At 35.5% G+C, this 20,198-nt stretch overlaps 1 protein-coding gene across 1 annotated transcript; it reads right to left on the reverse strand.

The window, feature by feature from the left end:
- Window positions 1–1,496: 1,496 nt before the first annotated feature.
- LOC107811609 (mitochondrial fission protein ELM1) lies at window positions 1,497–16,982 on the reverse strand. The gene is made up of 10 exons (XM_016636580.2): window positions 16,489–16,982; window positions 14,082–14,311; window positions 9,514–9,610; window positions 7,587–7,736; window positions 7,338–7,464; window positions 6,346–6,458; window positions 6,194–6,257; window positions 6,009–6,102; window positions 5,803–5,911; window positions 1,497–1,914 (listed from the first exon to the last, which is right to left on the reverse strand). Exons 1-10 carry the CDS (start codon window positions 16,678–16,680, stop codon window positions 1,813–1,815), a joined length of 1,278 nt encoding a protein of 425 aa, XP_016492066.1. The 5' UTR covers window positions 16,681–16,982; the 3' UTR covers window positions 1,497–1,812.
- Window positions 16,983–20,198: the final 3,216 nt, after the last annotated feature.

Genomic DNA, 20,198 nt, shown 5'->3' on the forward strand with positions numbered 1-20,198 from the left:
TTTTTGAACAATAATTAATGTTTGGCTAAGATTTAAAAAAGTACTTCTAAGTGTGTTTTTTTTTTTAAAATGCTTTTGGGAAAATTTTACTTTTTTTACTTCTCAAACACTGCTTTTGCTTCTACTCAAAAACATTTTTTCTTTCTAATAACTTGCAAAATACCTTAATTTTGATAAAAAAAACTTTTGAACAAACAAAAAAATACGTTTGCTAAAATGAAGCTTGACCAAACAAGCTATTAATCTTTTTAAAATTAGCATATTCCTATATTTTCTAACTGAGAAGCTTTTATGGCAACACACATGGTATGACTTATTTAAGAGCACAAGTTTCAAATATTTTATAGCTACACAAATATTATGCTATATTTAAGACCTGAAATTTTAAAAATCATTTTAATTAAATTTTGTACCAAATTAAACTATGGCAAACACAATGAAAAGAAAGGAGTATTTATTTGCAATAATTTAGCAAAAACAACAAAGAAGTTAACTTTTCTAAGCTCAGTATTTGAGTTTGTGCCTTGGTGAAGAAAAAATTAGTATTCTTCATACAAAATTTTTATACAAGAGTACTGCGAAAACTAGAAACCCAGTTTTTGGATTTCTTTTTCAACCAAAAGCATAAGCAACCGGTAAATTTCGGTTTCTGGAGCAAACGGAATATGATAAATTTAAATTTATATAGAGGAAATAGAGAGTATTCTTCATCTGATTTAGTTTTACACCATAATTTAAATTAAAAGTTCTTCAATCTCAGCTTAATTTTCCTAACATTACATTTACACCTTATAAATATTGGTGGAGAAAGAACCAGGGAAATTTCAAGGAAATTAAGTTTTACCCCAATAATCCAAGGAATACTTCAGAAGCTACATTAGGTCAAGACACTAATGGATTCAATAATGGCTATTTATACTCCAAAAAGTCGTAAGCATTTGGACTACTTGATATTTATTTCAAATTATATTACTATCTGTTAATTTCTTCAAATTATTCCTCATAATCTCGTATAGTGATAATATACAGATCAAGCAGCAATATAATCTATTATAATGAATATTGTCTCTAAGCTGAAGACAAGTACGGAATGCTACTCGTTGACCAACAGATCGAATAGACTTTATAATCTGGTCCATTTGAAGTTTGATCCTAGTCTAGTATTTTTCTTTCTCTTAATAAACAGAGAAGACCAAATGCCAAAACACACACATTAAATACGACGGAATAATGCATGCACCATCATGTACGTTTATTTTATACTTTATAATTTACATACTCCCTCCGTTCACTTTTACTTGATTTGCATAACCAGCTAAAAAAACACCGCAAAATTCAACTCTCCCATATTATGCGTAGCAGATCCACACAGAATGGCAACAGTTAAGAGGCTTGGAACTACATCCGGACTACGGAAGAATTCTATATCTACACACAGATAAATACAGAATGGCCATATTGTAGAAATTTCCAACGAAGCAGAATAAGATTTGAACTTGTTAAATTTTGATCTTTTATGACTTGAGGAAAGCAAACCGTGAAACAAAACATTCCGCCAAGCCATCCAATGCTTCTGCTTTACATATAAAGATTGACCTTTATTTTGTCAATATGTGCCAAAAACCCTCAATGGGTAAAAGAATAAGAGCCTCATTGTTCACCTCTGATTTTATCTGACAATTATTTCTTTTTCCTCCTATAAGATTTAAATCAATCATAATACATGACCTCAGAGCTCTGAACACATAATAAATAAAATAAAAGAAAAAAGAAAAGAAAATCTGTGGCAACAACAATATACACCAGGGGATTCTATGCTTTAATCTTCCATCCTCTTTCAGCAAGAGCTTCATTGACACGAGTAGCTGCAGTAGCAGTATCATTAAGCGGAGGGTAACTCCAACTTTCAGACATCTGTTTTTTTTTTGGGGGGGAAGATAAAGAGAAAAATGTCAGAGCTTAACGTGAAAACAGAATTGCCAAGTAGTCTTCCAGAGACGAGAAGTTTCCTCTCAATTCCATAATCAACGCACTTCCAGTATTCCCACTTAATGGGGAAGATTCTTTATAGGGAAATAATAAAGCAGTTTAGGCATATTTCCACAAGCAAATATTCAGAGACAAGCAATTCATGATAATAGATTTCCACAAGCAAATACTCAGAGACAAGCAATTCATGATAAAAGATCTCCACAAGCAAATACTCAAGAGACAAGCAATTCACAATAATAGATATTTGGCAGGTCCCTGAATGTGATCCAACCATTCTCGGCTAAAAGAAGTCAACCAGGTGCACTAAGCTCCCGCTATGTGCAAGGTCCGAGGAAGGGCCGGACCACAAGGGTCTATTGTACGCAACCTTACCCTGCATTTCTGCAAGAGGTTGTTTCCACGGCTCGAACCCATGATCTCCCGGTAATATGGCAGCAACTTTATCAGTTACGCCAAGGCTCCCCTTCGACTAAGAGAAGTCAACAGGGAGCAAATTTTGGAAACCGGAACCTCCTCGCTAAACTACAAGGCCTAGCACTCTTTTGAACTGCCAACTGATTGCAGCACAATGGACAACAGTATATCTACCGACCATCTTATAACCTATGAAGAAAGAATGTCTAAAGACTCTAAACACCCTCAAGTATCCATTATTATTGCATAAGAAAATCCCAGAAGACAGGAAATCCTTTCTCAAATTTAGGAGCCATTATCGGTTGAGGACTGAATAACTCAGCGAAGGACGCCAAAAAGTGAAAAACTGAGTCACATCCCATATCTTCCTGCACTAATTTTCATGTCTCGTTGTCGGAGTAAAACTCCCAGATCTCAGGACATCCCAAAAACAACTCAACGATTTCCCTTTCTCAAATCTTTGCATTCATGAATAGTAGCAACCTTCTGAAAAGAGAAAAATCAATTTTTACACCAACCACCACCTCCAACCAATATCCCTTTCCTCTTCCCTCACCTGGCCCACACCAACAATCACCTCACACTCCAAGTTCCCCGGGCCTGTTCATGTTTCTTTTCTTCTTAGTAGCATTTACACATGTTCTTTTTTGCCGACTTAAGCTTTAAATAAACAATTACAAATACGGTGAAGTTGTTAAGTCACTTTTTATTCATTGAGCCGTTTAAAATTAAAAAACGTACTTAATATGATCTTTTGTCTTGCTAAATGACTGCTTTTATCCTAACTATATTGATGTAGTTTTATATTTTATTATAGAGTACTGTTATTCCTGTTCAATTCTAACACTCAACGATTTTAACTATTGGGTCAATTACTTAACCAGTTAACCCCACCCTGTAGTTTAAAAAATCTGAATATGCCTTCTGATTTGATAAATATTAATGAGCTCCCCACCAGTGTAATGCTTCATTAGATTAACCTCCTCCCTGCCCCATTATTCCTGAACAGTTCGAACATATTTATATAAAACCACAAAGCTCAATAAATAAATAACAAAAGGGAGGGAAAGTTCCAAGCACCCCCTTCATGCAGTCACTCCCCACTTAGCCCTGTTTCTCCATCCTCATCCCCCCACCCACCCCCCAAATCTCTCTTTCTCTTTAATGCCACAGGAGAGAACTCAGATATTTCTTAAACCCCTCCCTCAGATATCTATTGAGTTTTATTATAAAAGAGGGAGGGGTCTAAATAATGTCTATGCTTAATTCTATATGGAGATTTAACTCTCCTTATCCAACCAACCAAACAGGCCCTGAATTAATTTACTTTCTTCTATTCACTCAAGATAATTATAATGATGAAGCTGTCTTTTTTATTATTTGTTTAAATGAATGGAAATTTTTTGAAACACGTTAAAAATGTGTTTATTAGTATTACTAATTCTATAAGTAGTGCCTATTCATAGCTAACTTTTTATTGCTCATACAATGACTAGTTCAGCTAAAGCTTAAGAAGATTGCATGTACATCATTTGTTACATTCAACACTTTACATTGGTTACAACAAATACACTTGAGTTCCAAACAAGTTGGGGCCGGTTATATGAATCCCCACTAGCCATGATTCTCCATTTAAACATTTTACAATGCTACCAATTTAATTTTAGAGCTACTTTGATGTTTACTACAATATATTAGCACGTCTAATTGATTTCCATTTGCTTTCACAACTTAGTTTTTTTTTTTCGAATAGACAAGTTTTTTTTTAAAAAAAATCTCAACAATTATGTTGTTTTTATTTACATGAGGCAGAATACATAAGCAGCCCCTTAAACTTGTCCGTTTTTTTCACTTAGACACTTGAACTAAGACTTGTTTCTATTGAAAACCTCAACTATATTTAAATTGTGTCAATTAAACACATATTTTACATTTCTAAACAAAGTTTAGTGCGTGAGAGTCACTTGCTATGACATACCAAATATTAAGAATGAGAAGAAGCCACGTCAAAAATAAAAGAGGCAAAATATGAAGAGAGAAAAAAATAAAAAAAATTATACGGGAAAAAGAAGAACGCCGACGAAACGAATGATATTTTCTTGGTTACCAAATCTGTAAAATAGGTGAATGATTTTTCTTCGTTACCAAACTGCGAAAGAAACACAACCGGCCTGGAAAAAAAAACACCACCATGACACCATCTGTGAATGCCACTCGTTGTTCAACTGGTGAAGGCGTTGGAGATATCAAGATACAATCTGCAAAATTGACCCTTTCTTGTGAATACTTTGTGAAAAAGAAATGTCATGTATGTGCTCTTTTCCTCTCTTTGAAATGGGTATAGCTCTGTTTCAGCTGGTGAAGGCTTTGGAGATATTAGGATGAAATCTTGGTAAACTTTGAGAATTCTAACGGTCAGAATCTGAGGAGGGGAGAGGTGATCGTGACCAATTTTAAAGTTGCCAGGTCTCTACGGTGGTGGCAGATCTATGGTGGGGGAAGAGTGGTGATGGTCGGATCTGAGAAAAAGAAGAACGTGCTATGATGGCGATGGTCATGGCGGTTGCCGGAATCAGTAAAAGGTGGCTGCAAAATTTGTCACCAGAAAATTATTTTCAGGCGAAGTCTTCACATTTTCTGGCAACACGCGCTTTATTTTAAGTGAGATACACGCTATGTGCCAGCTCAGCAAGTTGTGTCTCATAGGTACACTTGGGTTTGGGTTCAAGTGTCCAATTGGAACAAGCCTTAGTATATGTGTCTAAGTGAAAAAACTGGACAAGTTTAAGGGGCTGTGTATGTATTCAGCCTTTACATTATCTAGTCATATATAACAATACCATGCCTAATGATTAATGTTATTTTACTCAATAAGTTATATATCATTGCATCCAGTTATTAATACTTTCACTGTTTTGTTTTTTCCTAGTGATTTCATACCAAATTTTCGATAAAGAAAATAAACAAAGAACACAACTGGAATCAATATAGAGAATAGTTCCAGCATAGCAATCCAGATGTCTTCCTGTAAAGCTCACTTTCAAAACACACTATTCGCGTGACTTCTCATTATTTCTCCCTCAAGGAAACAATATCACGTAAGCACAAAAGAATAAACACACCAATCACGTTCTAAATTAACCACCAACTGGTGAAGCCCAAGTTATCGTACTGACAAGAACAGAAAAGTTTGGACACACAAGCACCTAGAATTGTCTAGGCATGCTTGTTTTGAAGAACAATCTTCCCTTTCTGCATGGCAGAATCTCATCACAGTAATCAACTACTGTGTGTGAGAACCACCAGGTTAGATCATAAAGACATACACACCGAATTTCCAAGCTATAGCTTGCCCAATTTTAGCTGTAAAGAAGGAAAAGAGTAAGGGATTCTTACATCCTCAAGTCCTGTAAATGGCCTAGTCAGTCCCCTCTCTCTGAGTGTCTCGTGGAAATCTGTGAGCTTCCATGTACAGCGTTCAGCTCCAGCTACATACACAGGCTTCCTGGGAAATAAGGTATGAATCACAATAAAATTTTAAGAAAAAACAAGTACAGAAATACTAGATCATTAACGACTGCTGAGCTGATTGTCAGGCATACCCAGTACTGCAAGCCTCACTCAACATGCTAACTGAATCTGCTGTGATGACAAAAGCATCCGCCCAAGCCAGATGCCCCATGTGTGGATTTGGCTCTGAAGATATAAGAAAATATATCCCTTCGATTATCCTTCAAATAAAATTATAACTACACGAACTAATACAAATAAATCTGTCTTGAGTCACCTGCACCATTCCAAATGCATACTTTTGGATCCATACCAAGCTCTTTGACCACGATATAGGAATGCTACAAGAAGTCAATGAGGCTCAGAGAGTCAGGCACATTAAACATGTTGGCACTTGGTATAATTTGAAAGAAAATCTGTAAAGAGTACCTTTGCTGGTGTCCTTCTGGAGAACGATATTCTTATGGTCCCGCAGCTCGTAAGAACATTGTGAAGGGAGGCTGTTAACTGCTTAACAAGGTCTGGCCCATACCTGCAGTATCCTAATAATAATCCATGAAAGATATAAGTTGAATACACAGGAACGCAGCGGTGAAGGTAGACAATGAACAAAATAAATCATACTCAACAGTCCTGATGAAATTTCATGAATTCCCATACATGTCTTACTTTTCCTAGACTGTTTAACAACTGAAGGTACAAAAGCAAGATTTTTCGACAAAATATCATGCAAAACATGAAATAAAGATGATTAATCTATATAGATGTTAGCCAATTGAAAAGGAACGACAATCATTTAGTAAAGATTGGAACGCACAATAGCGAACCAACCAGTATGAAACCCAGTTATAGTTATGAAGATAAAGTACAGTCATGTTGAGCAGCAACAATATAAAAGCACAAAACTTGGTTACAAATATCCTAAAACTAGTAACCAAGCAATATCCATGCATAAAGATAAAAGTGCACTCAAGCAGATGTTGAGCAGCAAGAATTAAAAAGCACTAAATCTACACAAAAAGACTTGGCTCCTTGACATAGAGGAAGTTTGCTATTCAATCCTCTCATTCAGTTATTCTTACCCAGTCAAGTTCGATGATTGACTCCACAACAACCAATGCTCTAGCCTGAGATTCATATGGAACTACGTATAATAGCAGAGGGGCCAGTTTCTACTAAATGCTTTTTGCATTACAAGCAAGATATCTTTTCACAAACTTCGCACCCATCCGTATAACCATTAAATACTTCAAAATTCTACATCATATATTCCTATTCATATCTCATGCGATTTTTTCATATGCTGTATTACCATATCTCATGTGATCTCAGACCTGTCTTTTCATACTTTCCCTTTAAGTTATGAAATTTAATTTTGTAATGGACGGATATCAGTGGTTTGGCTTGAAGAAATATCGTACTTGTAGGGCCTCCAATGTTCACCACCAGTAACGGCTTTGGCAAAGGTGCAAACTCTTCATGCCAGGTGATGGCTGCAGCTCTAAGTGCAGTAAAATCAACTTGATGTAGAGCTCCTACTGTAAGTACCTTTACAGAAAACACAAAGGCACAGCCCAGAAATGAAACCAGTTTAGATACAACAGCTCTCAACTCAGAAATATACTGCATATTACATGCTAAAACTGTGTGTAAATGTTGAGGATACCTACAACATGCTTATCAGGTGGTTCATGGGGTGTTATCCACTTGTGCAGAAAACGAGGAACTTGTTCCTTTCCTTGAGGAGTTAAAGGGTAATAGTCATGCTTGGGGGTGATTACCAAGTCGAATCTATCCAAACGGGATCTTGGATGCTGAATCTGAAGTTGAAATGCAGTAGAGGCAAATAAATGAGATTTTCTTCTCCAGACCCAAAATTATTCAAGAATTTACAAAAGATAAAATGATGTATTGTCCAAATATGTACTAACAGCTTTCTTTGCAAGCTAAACAGAAAAGGCAGCAGCTACCATTAGCAGATCCTAAAATTGAGGAATCCTTCATGAGTCAACCAGTACTTTGGAAAAAAGATCAGGACAAAAATATTCCAGAAGTCTCTAGTCAGTGACTTGGGCAATATCAACTATCGGTTATCCTTATCAGGAGAATATCTATCGCTCCTAAAGTATCAGTCACTGATAAGAAACAAGGCAGCTATAGAAAAATATTTAATAAGCCCAAAGGACTTCTCAATAATTTAGACTCTAATAAGCAACCAGTAAGAAACTACAGGACTAAACTACCTTATAAAGTTTTTTTTTTAAAAAAAAGACATCGCGAGACTAAATTGCATCTTTCTCATCTGAAAGTTGGACATATAAGCATATCTAAAGAAATGGAAGTAGTTGTAGAGCATGAAGCTTTTCATCAAATTCTTCAGTCATTTTCTTCGTTCCTACTCTCCCTCCCTCCCCCCCCCCCCTCCTTCCCCCCCACAACCCGGTAGATGAAAGTTCATAGATAAATAAGTTTTCCAAAAGAAAGAATTAAACTTCTTTTAGGGAACAAGGGTGGCGTGATAGCAACTACTTTATATTAGACAGCAAAAAGAGAATGTCAGTGGGCAATAAAATCAATCAAGTAAAGAAATAAACTGGCAATTACAAAGAAAGAGATCATGAGTTTCAATTGTGTTAAGAAACATAAATTTGTTTCTTGTAACCTTGTCTTTTAACCATTCAGGTTACACTGCAGATATTCAAGATACTTTAGACCTAGTTCGATAAACTTTTAAGCCATTCATAGTTAGGCTATTAATTAAGATGCTTTAACCAACCCTTGGAACATATTCAACAATATTTTTGGCCTGAGTTGGGTCATGCCACAGAGTTTGAGACAAGCACAGATTAGTTGGAGTTCATGGGAAGTTGATAAGGCAATCAAGAAAGTCTGGTTGATGATTCCTACAGCTATTTTTTGGTGTTTATGGACTGAGAGGAATAAAAGATGTTTTGACGGCATCTCAACTCCAAATCACTCTCTTAAAGCTAATGCTTACTTAATCTTTTCAGTTGGACCAAGTTGTGCCATTACTGGACAGTTTTGGATTTTGTTAGTGCTCTAGTCTTAGATTGACTTTTTGTGTAGTAGCTACCAGCTCTCTTTAGTCTTTTGTCTCTTGTAATTATGCTCCTTGTAACTTTGCATCTTCTTAATGCCTTATTAATCAACAACTTACTTCATTTTAAAAAAAAAAAAAGAAGCTTTAACCAACCCTATTTGAACAAAACTGATATGTTCTCAGTCCCCTGTAGATCCAAGCAGCTCATATGATTCCAGCTGTCAGTTGTTAAAACACATGCCTTCTTCCCAAAAATGCTTCTTGCCTCTATAACAGGGACTTAGAATTATTGCAGATATGTTACCAAATATCTCTAGTGATACTAAAAACTCTCCAGTTATTTCATCATTGAAGCTGAAATGTCATTTGAGATATTGTCCAGCCACCAACCTCACCACCAAAAAATAATTTTTTTTTTTTAATAAAAGAACATGAGTAAAGATAAAAAATGAGAAGAAGAGGTGAAATGGACTTTCAACTATAACAATCTGCAGAAGAAAAAACATGTTCCACTGCGGAAGCATCAGGTTTCATACCTGGACAACGAAAACATTATCAGATGCCAATCTTTTAATGGAGCTAGTTATTGAGATCGTATCTCTTCCAGATGCAACCACCAGCAATGGACCATCCCTGAGAATGAGCAATATATTAGCTCATCATTACTTCACCGAGTAGAAAGAGAACAAACATTATTTTTCGGGTTACAAAATGTGAAGGTTATTTTCAAAAAAAGTATATCAAAATGACATCAAAACAAAAAATAATTTTTTTTAGATAAAGAAACCCTACTCAAGGTCATATGTGTATCCTATTAAAAAAGCACTCCAAAAGGTTTAGAGCAATTATAACAAAGCTGAAGCGAGCTAATGAAGAATGAAAGTTCTGGTTTGGTAATTTGCCTTCTGACTCAATTCCTACCATTGTTATTGCCTTCACTCCTCTTCATAAGAAAAAATCACATGATTAAAAAGAGCAATAAACTTGGCAGCTCTTCAACTTTTGATAATTATGACATAAACCCTTCAAATAGTTTTGGACTCAACTAAACCCTTTAACTACCAAAATGGTCCCATGTAAGCCCTTCAGTTGGAATTCGGCATATTCAACGAAATCTGGGACATCTACAAAGTTTTTAATAATTTAAGGTTTTATACAAAAAGCATAAAGGATCACAAGTGTGAAAACAGCGGAAAGAGATACACAGAAGTTTCCCATTACTGTGAGGATATCCCTTTAGCCCAAGTTCACCCTAATTATGGATGAGCTAACCAATAACATGCCATATAAGGTTTCAGTGTGCATGCTATAGGTATATGATATTGTGTTAATTGCTCAAACTAGCAAGGGAGATAACAAAAGCTGGAACTACAGAGAAACACTTTTAATATTAACGAATTTAATATAAGTAAGACAGGGATGGTTACCCGAAATGATTCAACATACCTTCAAATGGACCAGTTAGCGGGTGAAATACTATGGTGATTGAAGGTGCTAAAAAGGACAAGGTAGATTTAAAATCATGTGAAGGCTTAATTGTTGTTACACTTACACTAAGTCCGGTAGGTACAAGTGTATTCTTGTAGAACGTCCAATTTGCCCCGAAAGACAAATTACTTACCAATGTTGGAATGAAATGAGCCCAAATAGAGGATAATATATATAGGATTCATATTGTTGGCCCTAACTTGTTTGTGTTTGGTGCATAGTTCAATGACTGATTTAATTAGGGGGTAAACTTTAATTTAAAAACTTCAATTATATAGTCATCTCTTTGTGTAGTTCAAAATCAAAAGTATCTCCCTTCTTATAAGATTATTATTCGCTAATTACCAAACTTAAAATTCAATCACAAATTGTCTCGAAATTGCCTTCATATTGCAGTTCAAGCATGGGTGAATCTTAACAACACCAGCAATAAAAACCCCAGTGTAACCCCACAAATGGGGTCTGGGTAGGGTTGTGTGTATGAGAACCTTAGTCGTTCTATATTTGGTTATGCCCAAGTTTTTATTTAAATAAGAATTTAAGACTACACCCTGTTAGGAGTTCTCAACCAACTTTTTCTAACAGCAGTTATTCGCTCCTCAACAATGAAATAATTATATGAATAAGGTAGTTGCAGAGATATTTAAAGAAAATGTAGTAAAATGTATCGTAACTTCGCTAGATGCTTGAGAAGAGAAGAATTCCTATTAAATATATTAAAAAATATTAAGGAATAATGTCATCAAGGAGATGTACAACTGAGCAAGATTACAAGTGTGAGAACAATGGAAGGAGATACAGAGAGGCTTCCTGTAATTGTTTGCTTACACCAGAGATTTATTTTTAGCCCATATTTGTTAATCCAAGTTATGAATAAGAAGATCATGATTGTGTTAATTGATGAAACTAGCATGAGAGTTAACAAAAAACGGGAAGAATGGAAAAACACGCTAAAAAAGGGTTTTAGAATAAGTAGAAGTTAGAAAAAATTCATGCACCGCAACTTTAACCCAGAAAGAAGAATAGTAGAAGTGATATTAGATGGAATCATAGATGCAGACAACTAAAATATCAAAGTCTTTTAGGAAAATCACATGATAAAAGAACATGTAACACATAAAATAAAAAAGGAAGATGGTTGAAAACGGAAGACTGCTATGGGAGTGCTATGTGATAGTAAGATATTTACCAAAATAAAGACAAGTTCTATAAAATGGTTTGAAACCGGCAATGTTATATGGGAGTTGTTGAAAGACAAGACATTTTTTTCCTTTTAACAGCGGTAATGTCTGGGCCACCTTGCGCACCTAGTTATTCTACCGGATACTTGTAATCTCCCACTAGCATAGGTATCGGGTAAATCTGTGCACCAAAGCTTTAAAAGATAGGAAGAAATCACCTAGTATTTTTGTCTTTGCTAGCACTTGAACCCTAGTTTCCGAGGTTTGCACCCACTTCATTAAACGCAAGCCACACCTTTGGGTGCGAAAGTCAAGAGATTTATGCATTTAGATAATAAAAAAATTTATGTTCGTAGTACAGAATATTCTCTGTAAATTTGTCAAATTTGAAAACTCAATATTTAGGTAAATTTTCTTATTTCATGCAGTCCAGATTTACCTTACATATAAAACCTTGAACTCCTATATAAGGAGTCGTCTTGTATATTCAACATTAAAAAAAAGGAGTCGTCTTGTATGTGTCTACAATCAATTCAAGACCCCCCCCCCCCCTTTTAACATGGTATAAGAACCTCTAAAATCTTGGTAAAGTATTTAGCTTTCGTCTACCCGCATGTGCGGGCATGCCTAGCCAGAGTTTCCTTCTTTTCCATAAGCATATAATTCTTGTTTCTTTTTTGTTTCTTCAAAGATTCTTCTTCTCCTCTTTTCTTTATGGTACCGAAGTTGGGTATCGAGTTCCAACTCTGAAAGTAAAATTTTCGATCACTTTCCTGTTAAGGTCGTCTCCTCCTCTTTTTATTTATAGAATGCGATTTCATGTATTGAGTTCCTCCTTCGATTATTGAATCTCTACCCAGTATTCCCACAAAAGAAGAAGTCTTCTTCTCTTCCTCGTGGATTCACGTCGCCCAACACGTCTTTATCTAGTCAGCAGTATGTCATTGTCCAAAGACATGTTAATGTCATATTAGCAAGCAGCCATCACATAACCTAGTAAGCAGTCAAATCATCGTTCAATTATCAGTAACGTATCCTCAAACAGTAGCTTTTTTCGGCATACTTGACTTGACTTTCCACTTTTGACGTACAAACTCAAGTTGCTTCACCACCTTGAGTTTGAGGGGCGTGTTGAAAGACAAGAAAGTTAATGTAGCTATATATTAAACTATTCCAGATCCATTCCATATGTTTAGGTTAACTGTATAGAATATGCTCCCTAATTGTATCATAATTAAGAATCTCATTACTTAAGTAATTTCCTTATTTAATAGTAACTTCTATTATTTCACGTTATCTAAAATTTACCTTACATATAGCTGACTAGACTCCTATATAAGAAATTGGAATGCTATGTCCCAACATATCATAAAATTAGTGTTAAAAAATGTGATGTTAAGATGTATGTACAATCATACAAAATTAGCTAAGCATAGTACTACTGGCAGGCTGGCAGCGGATGTAAGTAGAGCACATAACAAAAGAAAACCGCATGAGATAATTTCCTCATATTCCACATAGACCTTCACGTGGCACCAACCATTAAGTGTGATACTACAATAATTGAAAGTGCTAAAAGGGGACTAGGTATGATCTAGATCACATAGAAGGAAATTGTCCCAACAAGCTATCTCCCAGCATCCGTGTGGACATAATTAACAACAGAATGCAATGGAAATGAAGGATCCATATAGACGACACCAAGTAATTTAAACTAAACATTAGCTGTTGTTGCTTACAAGGTCCAATGTTTGCCAAGAGTCTTTTTAGTTTGACAAGAAATTGTGTCATCATAAGAATTAAGTATGAGATTAACAGAATCTCTAATTTCAGAAAACTTATAGTTCTCTTCAGAGACAGATTATGATAGAACGAAATGAGCGAACAAAAATAGAGGATTCACACAGCCACCAGAACGAACTTAAGATAGGGAAGTAGTTGATCAATTGATTTTTGGTAAATTCCAACCCCGCGACAGCCCCACGTACCCTCCTCAATTGCCAGTAGTATTTTTTTTCCCCCATTTTTCTCCCTATAGTAACTTAAACTCCGACCTCTTGGTTAAAAGTGGGAAGGCTTTACCACTACAGAACTGAAAAATTGTTATCTTTATTGACTAAAACTCAAACGATCCATGAGATTCTCAACTAATAAAGAATCGAATGCATCGTACAATATTATACATGCTCAAAAACGTGACCATTCAACTGTATTTCGCATAACAATTCAATAACTAGAATTTACCTATTTTTGTACAAATGTACTAGCTCCAACAAAGAAAACCAATACTACAAGCATTCTTTGTTGTGTATATCTACTATGATTCGGACAAAGAAATTTACTACGCAATTAAGCAATTATCATAAGATGCAACAGGAACCAAACAAATCACATAAGTCATCAAAAACTGATGAAGTCCGGAATTGAATACTTACTTTTCAAATGTCTCGCGAGCCATTCTAACTATACTCTTCACATCAGCTTCCAAAATAGATGATAAGCCTGCATTGCCACCATTTTCCAAAGGGAAAGGACCTAGTTTTCCAGCCCTACTTCTCAATAGAAACCCACGTATCTGGCTTATGATGTAATACAGCCTTTTGTGGAGAGATACAGGAAGCCAGTGTAGCCACTCATTGACTCCTCCTCTTGGTCTTGTAACCCGCTGCATGTACAGATAGCATCAACAATGATTTCAAGAAACAAGGTTTGATTGGCAATTACAATTTCCCAAAATAAATACAGATCTTTCAAGCTTATCACCCACTCCTTACCTTTTTGTGTCACTTTGTAAGTTAATAATTTAAAAAAAAAAAAAAAAAAAAAAAAAAAAAAATCGAATAAAAAATTATAAGAAATTTCTAATATCAGCCAATTCACTAGAAACTTCAGCTGTTTCATTCACCCTATTCATGCAAATTTTTTAACCAAAACAAGCCTCTGGTTCAGTGGAAAGTTTTACCAATCAATTAAGATCAGGCTGAAAGCAATACACTGAAGAAGGGCATTAACAAGTTACCTCCCCATCCCCACTTTTCTGGTGGGCGTGTGAACACTGGAGCAAAAAAATGCAAGAATAAAACGCAACCCGTTACGTACAAACATCCTTCAGAGTAATATGGATTCCAAAACAGCAAAAGTCAAATTCCTGACATCGTTTGTCAGAGCAACATGAACACCAAAAAACTTTGAGCTTTGATTTGATTAAAAAAAAAACACATAACATATTTATGCAACTACGAAATGGTTGATAAGGTTGTGTCCTTTCTTGTTTTAACATCTTGTGCCTAAGCTTATAGATTGTGTACCGTTTACCTGAAATGCGTAGAAAGCATAACTTGCCAAAAGCATGGAAACTTCCTTCTTTTTTCTTTATCCTTTTCTTTTTTGGTTAACTATGCAGGATCAATCTCATCTGAGTTACTATTAAACTCTCTCTCTCTCTCTCTTATTGATAATGAGTTACTATTAAACTCATAAAATGCCATATCTTGAACCTCATGGACACATTCTTGGATACGGATTTATTGTGGTTATATTTGACAAAGCTATCAGTTCAAAACTAACAGGTAACCACTTAAGTTTTTGGAAGAGGAAGGGGGGCCCATAAGTTCGTTTTCTGGGTATGTTGCTAAATTCGTGTCCTTTGAATTGATCTTTTGACAAGAAAATGAGGCAAATTCCGCAAATCGTTACCTAATGCATGAGCTTCTAGAATTTGTAGAAGGATCAAATAAATAGCGAAGTAACCAAGAAGCAAATCAGGGTAGGAAATATAAAAGAGCTTGTTGGGGGTAGTGGTCAAGACTTACGCTTTGTTTTCCTCATAAAAAAATTAAAAAATAGGGTAGGCAAAAAAGGTTACAAGTGAACAGGACTGTAGTCCTAGTTCTATGTGCAAGAATTGAAGCAAGAAAAAAGCAACTTAAAAACAAAGGCAATAAGATCCTAAACCCCAAGAAAAGTCTATAGGCAAAGCAGTAAAAAGTTATCAACCTTTTTACTGGTTAAGGAAATATTAACCACGGTCAGCACAATATTACTCTTCAAAGTCTCAAGACGCAATATTTCAATTCCATGCCCACTATCTTTTCATATTTTGACTTTTCTACCCTATAAATTCTGAAAGAACCCTTTCAGAATATACCTTTGCCAACCCTAAACTTTAAATTTCCCTAAGACTCCTATTTCTATGCATTGGATACCACCCAAACATTTCATAAGTTTGTCCATTACCACTTTCAATCCCCTAATGCTACCACACATCCATGTCTAAAATAATTGCCAGATATCAGCACAGCAAGCACATAATATAATAGTCCAGCAACTCTAAATCGTTCTTTTTTTAACATCCTAGAAATCCACGAGGCTAGTGGCGCACGGTTCAAAACTTAGTAGATAATGAGTCCGCCACTCCACCCTTCTCCACTTAAATACTAGTCTTTTGTCTGCGACACGGTTCGATCCCGTGACGTGCGTGTAACCCGTAACACATTACGGGTTGCACTCTTACCACTAGACCAAAGCCCTGGGCAACTCTAAATCGCACTCATTATCCTAATTCAATTTCATTAGGTCCATGTAAGAGTCAGGAAGACACTCGTTAAATCACTCGTGAACATTTCCATCTATGTCACAAAAGTATTTTCCAATTTAACACAGTTTAAGTTTCCTGCAATTTTATCGATCCTCTATATAAACAACCACTACTGGTCCACAATTGACAGCATCTACACAATCTAGGGTAACCATGAGTACTTTCTGCCAACTGAAATCAAATAGGACGACAAAAAAACATACAAAATTGAAAATTCTATTAGAAAAAAGGGAAAAAGAACTCACATATAAAGTGTGTTTATCGGAGAGGCCGAGAGCTTGAACCAAGCCAATACTTTGGTTCTCAGAAGCAGGAAAACCAGTGCCGATGATAACAGCTCGTCTAATCACGCCATGTACTCCGCCTTCGAATATATCCGGCACACCGCCCATTCTTCGTGGACTTGCCGGAGGTTCTGGAAGCCGTATTGGCTTCATTTTGTAGCTAACTATAAGCAATCAAACCCTAAAACTCTGTGTATGTGTATAATTATGTGTGAATTGAATGGCGGCTTCAGTGAAAGAAAGCTGAGGATCGGAAGGGAAATAGGAGTTGTCTGAAAACCTGTGATGGATGGCTTTAGACAACCGCAAAGGCCAAACTCCTTCCTTTCGGTCTCTTCTTCTTCTTTCGTCTTTTCTCTTTTTGATGATTGTTTATGCGTGGGGAGGACGACAAGGTTTTCCTCTTCTTCTTCTTCTTCTTTTTTTGTGCTCAATTGCGGAATTTCTAAGAACATGCTTTTTCTTTTCTTTGGGAAAAATATATATTATCAGTTCATTAATGACATCAATAACCAAAATGTAATTTGCAATTTTCATTCTTATACATGTGTTTTTTTGTGATTTATAGTACTTTATTTAATTTTTTTTATGATATGTATTCTAATTTCCTTAATTCGTTACAAAATCATAAAAAAGCCTTAACAAGATAATAAAATTAAAATGAATAAAACTTAATTTAAATTAAAAATAAAACCTCGTGTCAAAGACACTAACAGCTTGTTTGGATATTTGTTACATATTGTATTGTATCGCATTGTTACTTTAAATATAAAGTTTGTTGTGATTGTTACTTAAATTTTATTATATCGTATCGTTAAATCAATTATTACGTAACGACGAAAAGTATCACTTTATGTAACGACGGATTTGGTGTGGTGGCATCGTTACCTTTTTTTCCTCTCATTTGCACTTCTTTATTATTAAATAATCATATTTTATTTTTTACCCTACTTTTTATATAATAATTCTACTTCATATCCTATTTTTTCTTAGTAATGTTGCAAGTTTATTCTTCATATTTTTTTTGTGTGACATAATGAAACAACGGCAAATGATACAATCTATCCAAGCATTGTATTCATCTAACAATACAGTACAATACAATACGATACATTATGAAACGACATGTAACAACCATCCAAACAAGTTGTAAGGGGTTGTTGGGTTTGTTGATAAGGAGTAACTATTATTACTCTATATTCAAAACCAGTAAATCAATAAACGTTAGTTTAAAGAAAAAAATAAAGCAGGAAATATTCCGAGCCCACAAGTTTCTTGTATTTTCTTAAGGAATTTAATCCCCTCATAATGCCCAAGGTTGCGGATTAATTCCTCCCAATATAGAACGGAATAACTATTATGTGATAGCGGCACTTCAAATCGCAGAATTTTGGCGAACTCAAATGGCGGAGCAATTCACACAAAATGCTTACGTTTTGCTTTTTGAAAAACCAATGCAGTATGCAGAAAATTGAGGGGAGAGATTTCAGATTTTACAGTGGTGGAAAATGAGGCTAAGCCTCTCTATTTATAGACAATGAAAGGGTGAAATGAAGAGGTACAATCCAAGAGGTGCCTCTTCCATTTTTCGTTCACACCCCTTAATAAAAACGCAACAATCCCCCACATGAATGGGGAATAGACATATGTGGAAAAATATGCATGAAAATACTATGTGATTCGCAATTAAGGATTAATCGCATCTGGATAAGTAGGTTTCCCTTTGAACTTTCCGTAGTAAGCTTATGTCGGATATACTCGGTCAATCGGTAGATTTGATATCTTTGAATCGTCGAACTTTGGTGTATACCTAGATAACCATAAATCACACAATCAACCTTTAACTGTTTTTGGTTCTCATTGTTGTGTTCGTTTCAGCCATGAACACCACCTGGTTCATAAATGCGTAGAGAACTGGCCTTACAAAATTCTCCTTGAAGCGACTTACACTTCACACTTACATAGGTGATTCCTAAGCGTGTTATCTCGTAGATACACTATTTGATATACCCCGTATCAAATTTAGAAACCATTAAAAAGCCTTAACGCTTTATCCTTGGTACTGAACATTGTCTCATCACGAGAATGGACCAAAAAAAAATTATCTGACAATGTTGAACTGTCATTAATGACTTTGTTTGATATCTTTGAACCTAGATCTTGGGATCTCCAGTCTTCTAGGTAGAGTTACCGTCACAATGACTTGTCCTCGGCCATAGTCCCATTCCCTTTGATGACTTCTCAACTGCCTCTCTATGTAGGCCTTTTGTAAGCGGATCCGATACATTATCTTTTGACTTTACATAGTCAATTGTGATAATTCCACTAGAGAGTAGTTGTCTAACGGTATTATGCCTTCGTCGAATGTGACGAGATTTCCCGTTATACATAACGCTCCCAGTCCTTCCTATTGTTGCTTGACTGTCGCAATATATGCATACATGTGCCACAAGTTTGGGCCAAAATGGAATGTCTTCTACGAAATTCCGGAGCCATTCAGCTTCTTCACCGGCCTTGTCTAAAGCTATAAACTCAGACTCTATTGTAGAGTGGGCGATGCATGTCTGGTTGGACGACTTCCAAGACACTGCTCCTCCACCAATGGTAAAAACGTATCCACTTATGAATTTTGATTCCATTGATCCGGTGATCCAATTTGCATCACTATTTCCCTCAACAACTGCGGGATAATTATTGTAATGTAATGCATAGTCTTGGGTATATTTCAAATATCCCAAAACTCATTTCATTACTATCCAACGAGCCTGGTTGGGATTACTTGTGTATCGACTAAGCTTACTTATCGCACAAGCTATATCAGGTCGTGTATAATTCATAATGTACATTAAACTTCCCAATACTCGAGCATATTCCAATTGAGACTTGCTTTGACCTTTATTATTTACAAGAGTATGGTTTAAATCAATTGGCGTTTTTGCTTCTTTAAAGTCCAAATATTTGAACTTTTCAAGTACCATTTTAATATAATGATATTGAGACAAAGCTAGACCTTGAGGAGTTTGAAGGGTCTTAATTCCCAAAATTAAATCGGCAACTCCTAAGTCTTTCATATCAAACTTACTAGTAAGCATGCGCTTAGTAGCATTTATGTTAGCAATGTCGTTACTCATTATCAACATATCATCCACATATAAACAAACAATGACTATTTGATTTGGAGTATTCTTAATGTAAAAACATTTGTCACACTCATTGATCTTGAAACCATTTGACAATATTGTTTGGTCAAATTTCGCATGCCATTGTTTTAGTGCTTGTTTTAGTCCGTAAAGTGACTTAACAAGTCGACACACCTTCTTTTCTTTTTCGGAAACTACAAACCTTTCAGGTTGTTCCATATAGAGTTCTTCCTCTAAATTTCCATTTAAGAAGGTTGTCTTTACATCCATCTGATGGATTTGAAGGCCACACATGGCGGCTAACGCTATTAACACCTGGATAGATGTAATCCTTGTTAAGGCGAGTATGTGTCAAAGTAATCAAAACTTTCTCGTTGTCTAAACCCTTTAACAACTAATCTTGCCTTATATTTGTCAATAGTACCATCAACTTTCATTTTCCTTTTGAAAATCCATTTAGAACCCAAAGATTTATTTTTCGGAGGAAGATCAATCAATTCTCAAGTATGATTACTTAATATGGATTCTATC

This window comes from Nicotiana tabacum, chromosome 9 (genome assembly GCF_000715075.1).
Source record: "Nicotiana tabacum cultivar K326 chromosome 9, ASM71507v2, whole genome shotgun sequence".
Lineage (NCBI taxonomy): Eukaryota > Viridiplantae > Streptophyta > Magnoliopsida > Solanales > Solanaceae > Nicotiana > Nicotiana tabacum.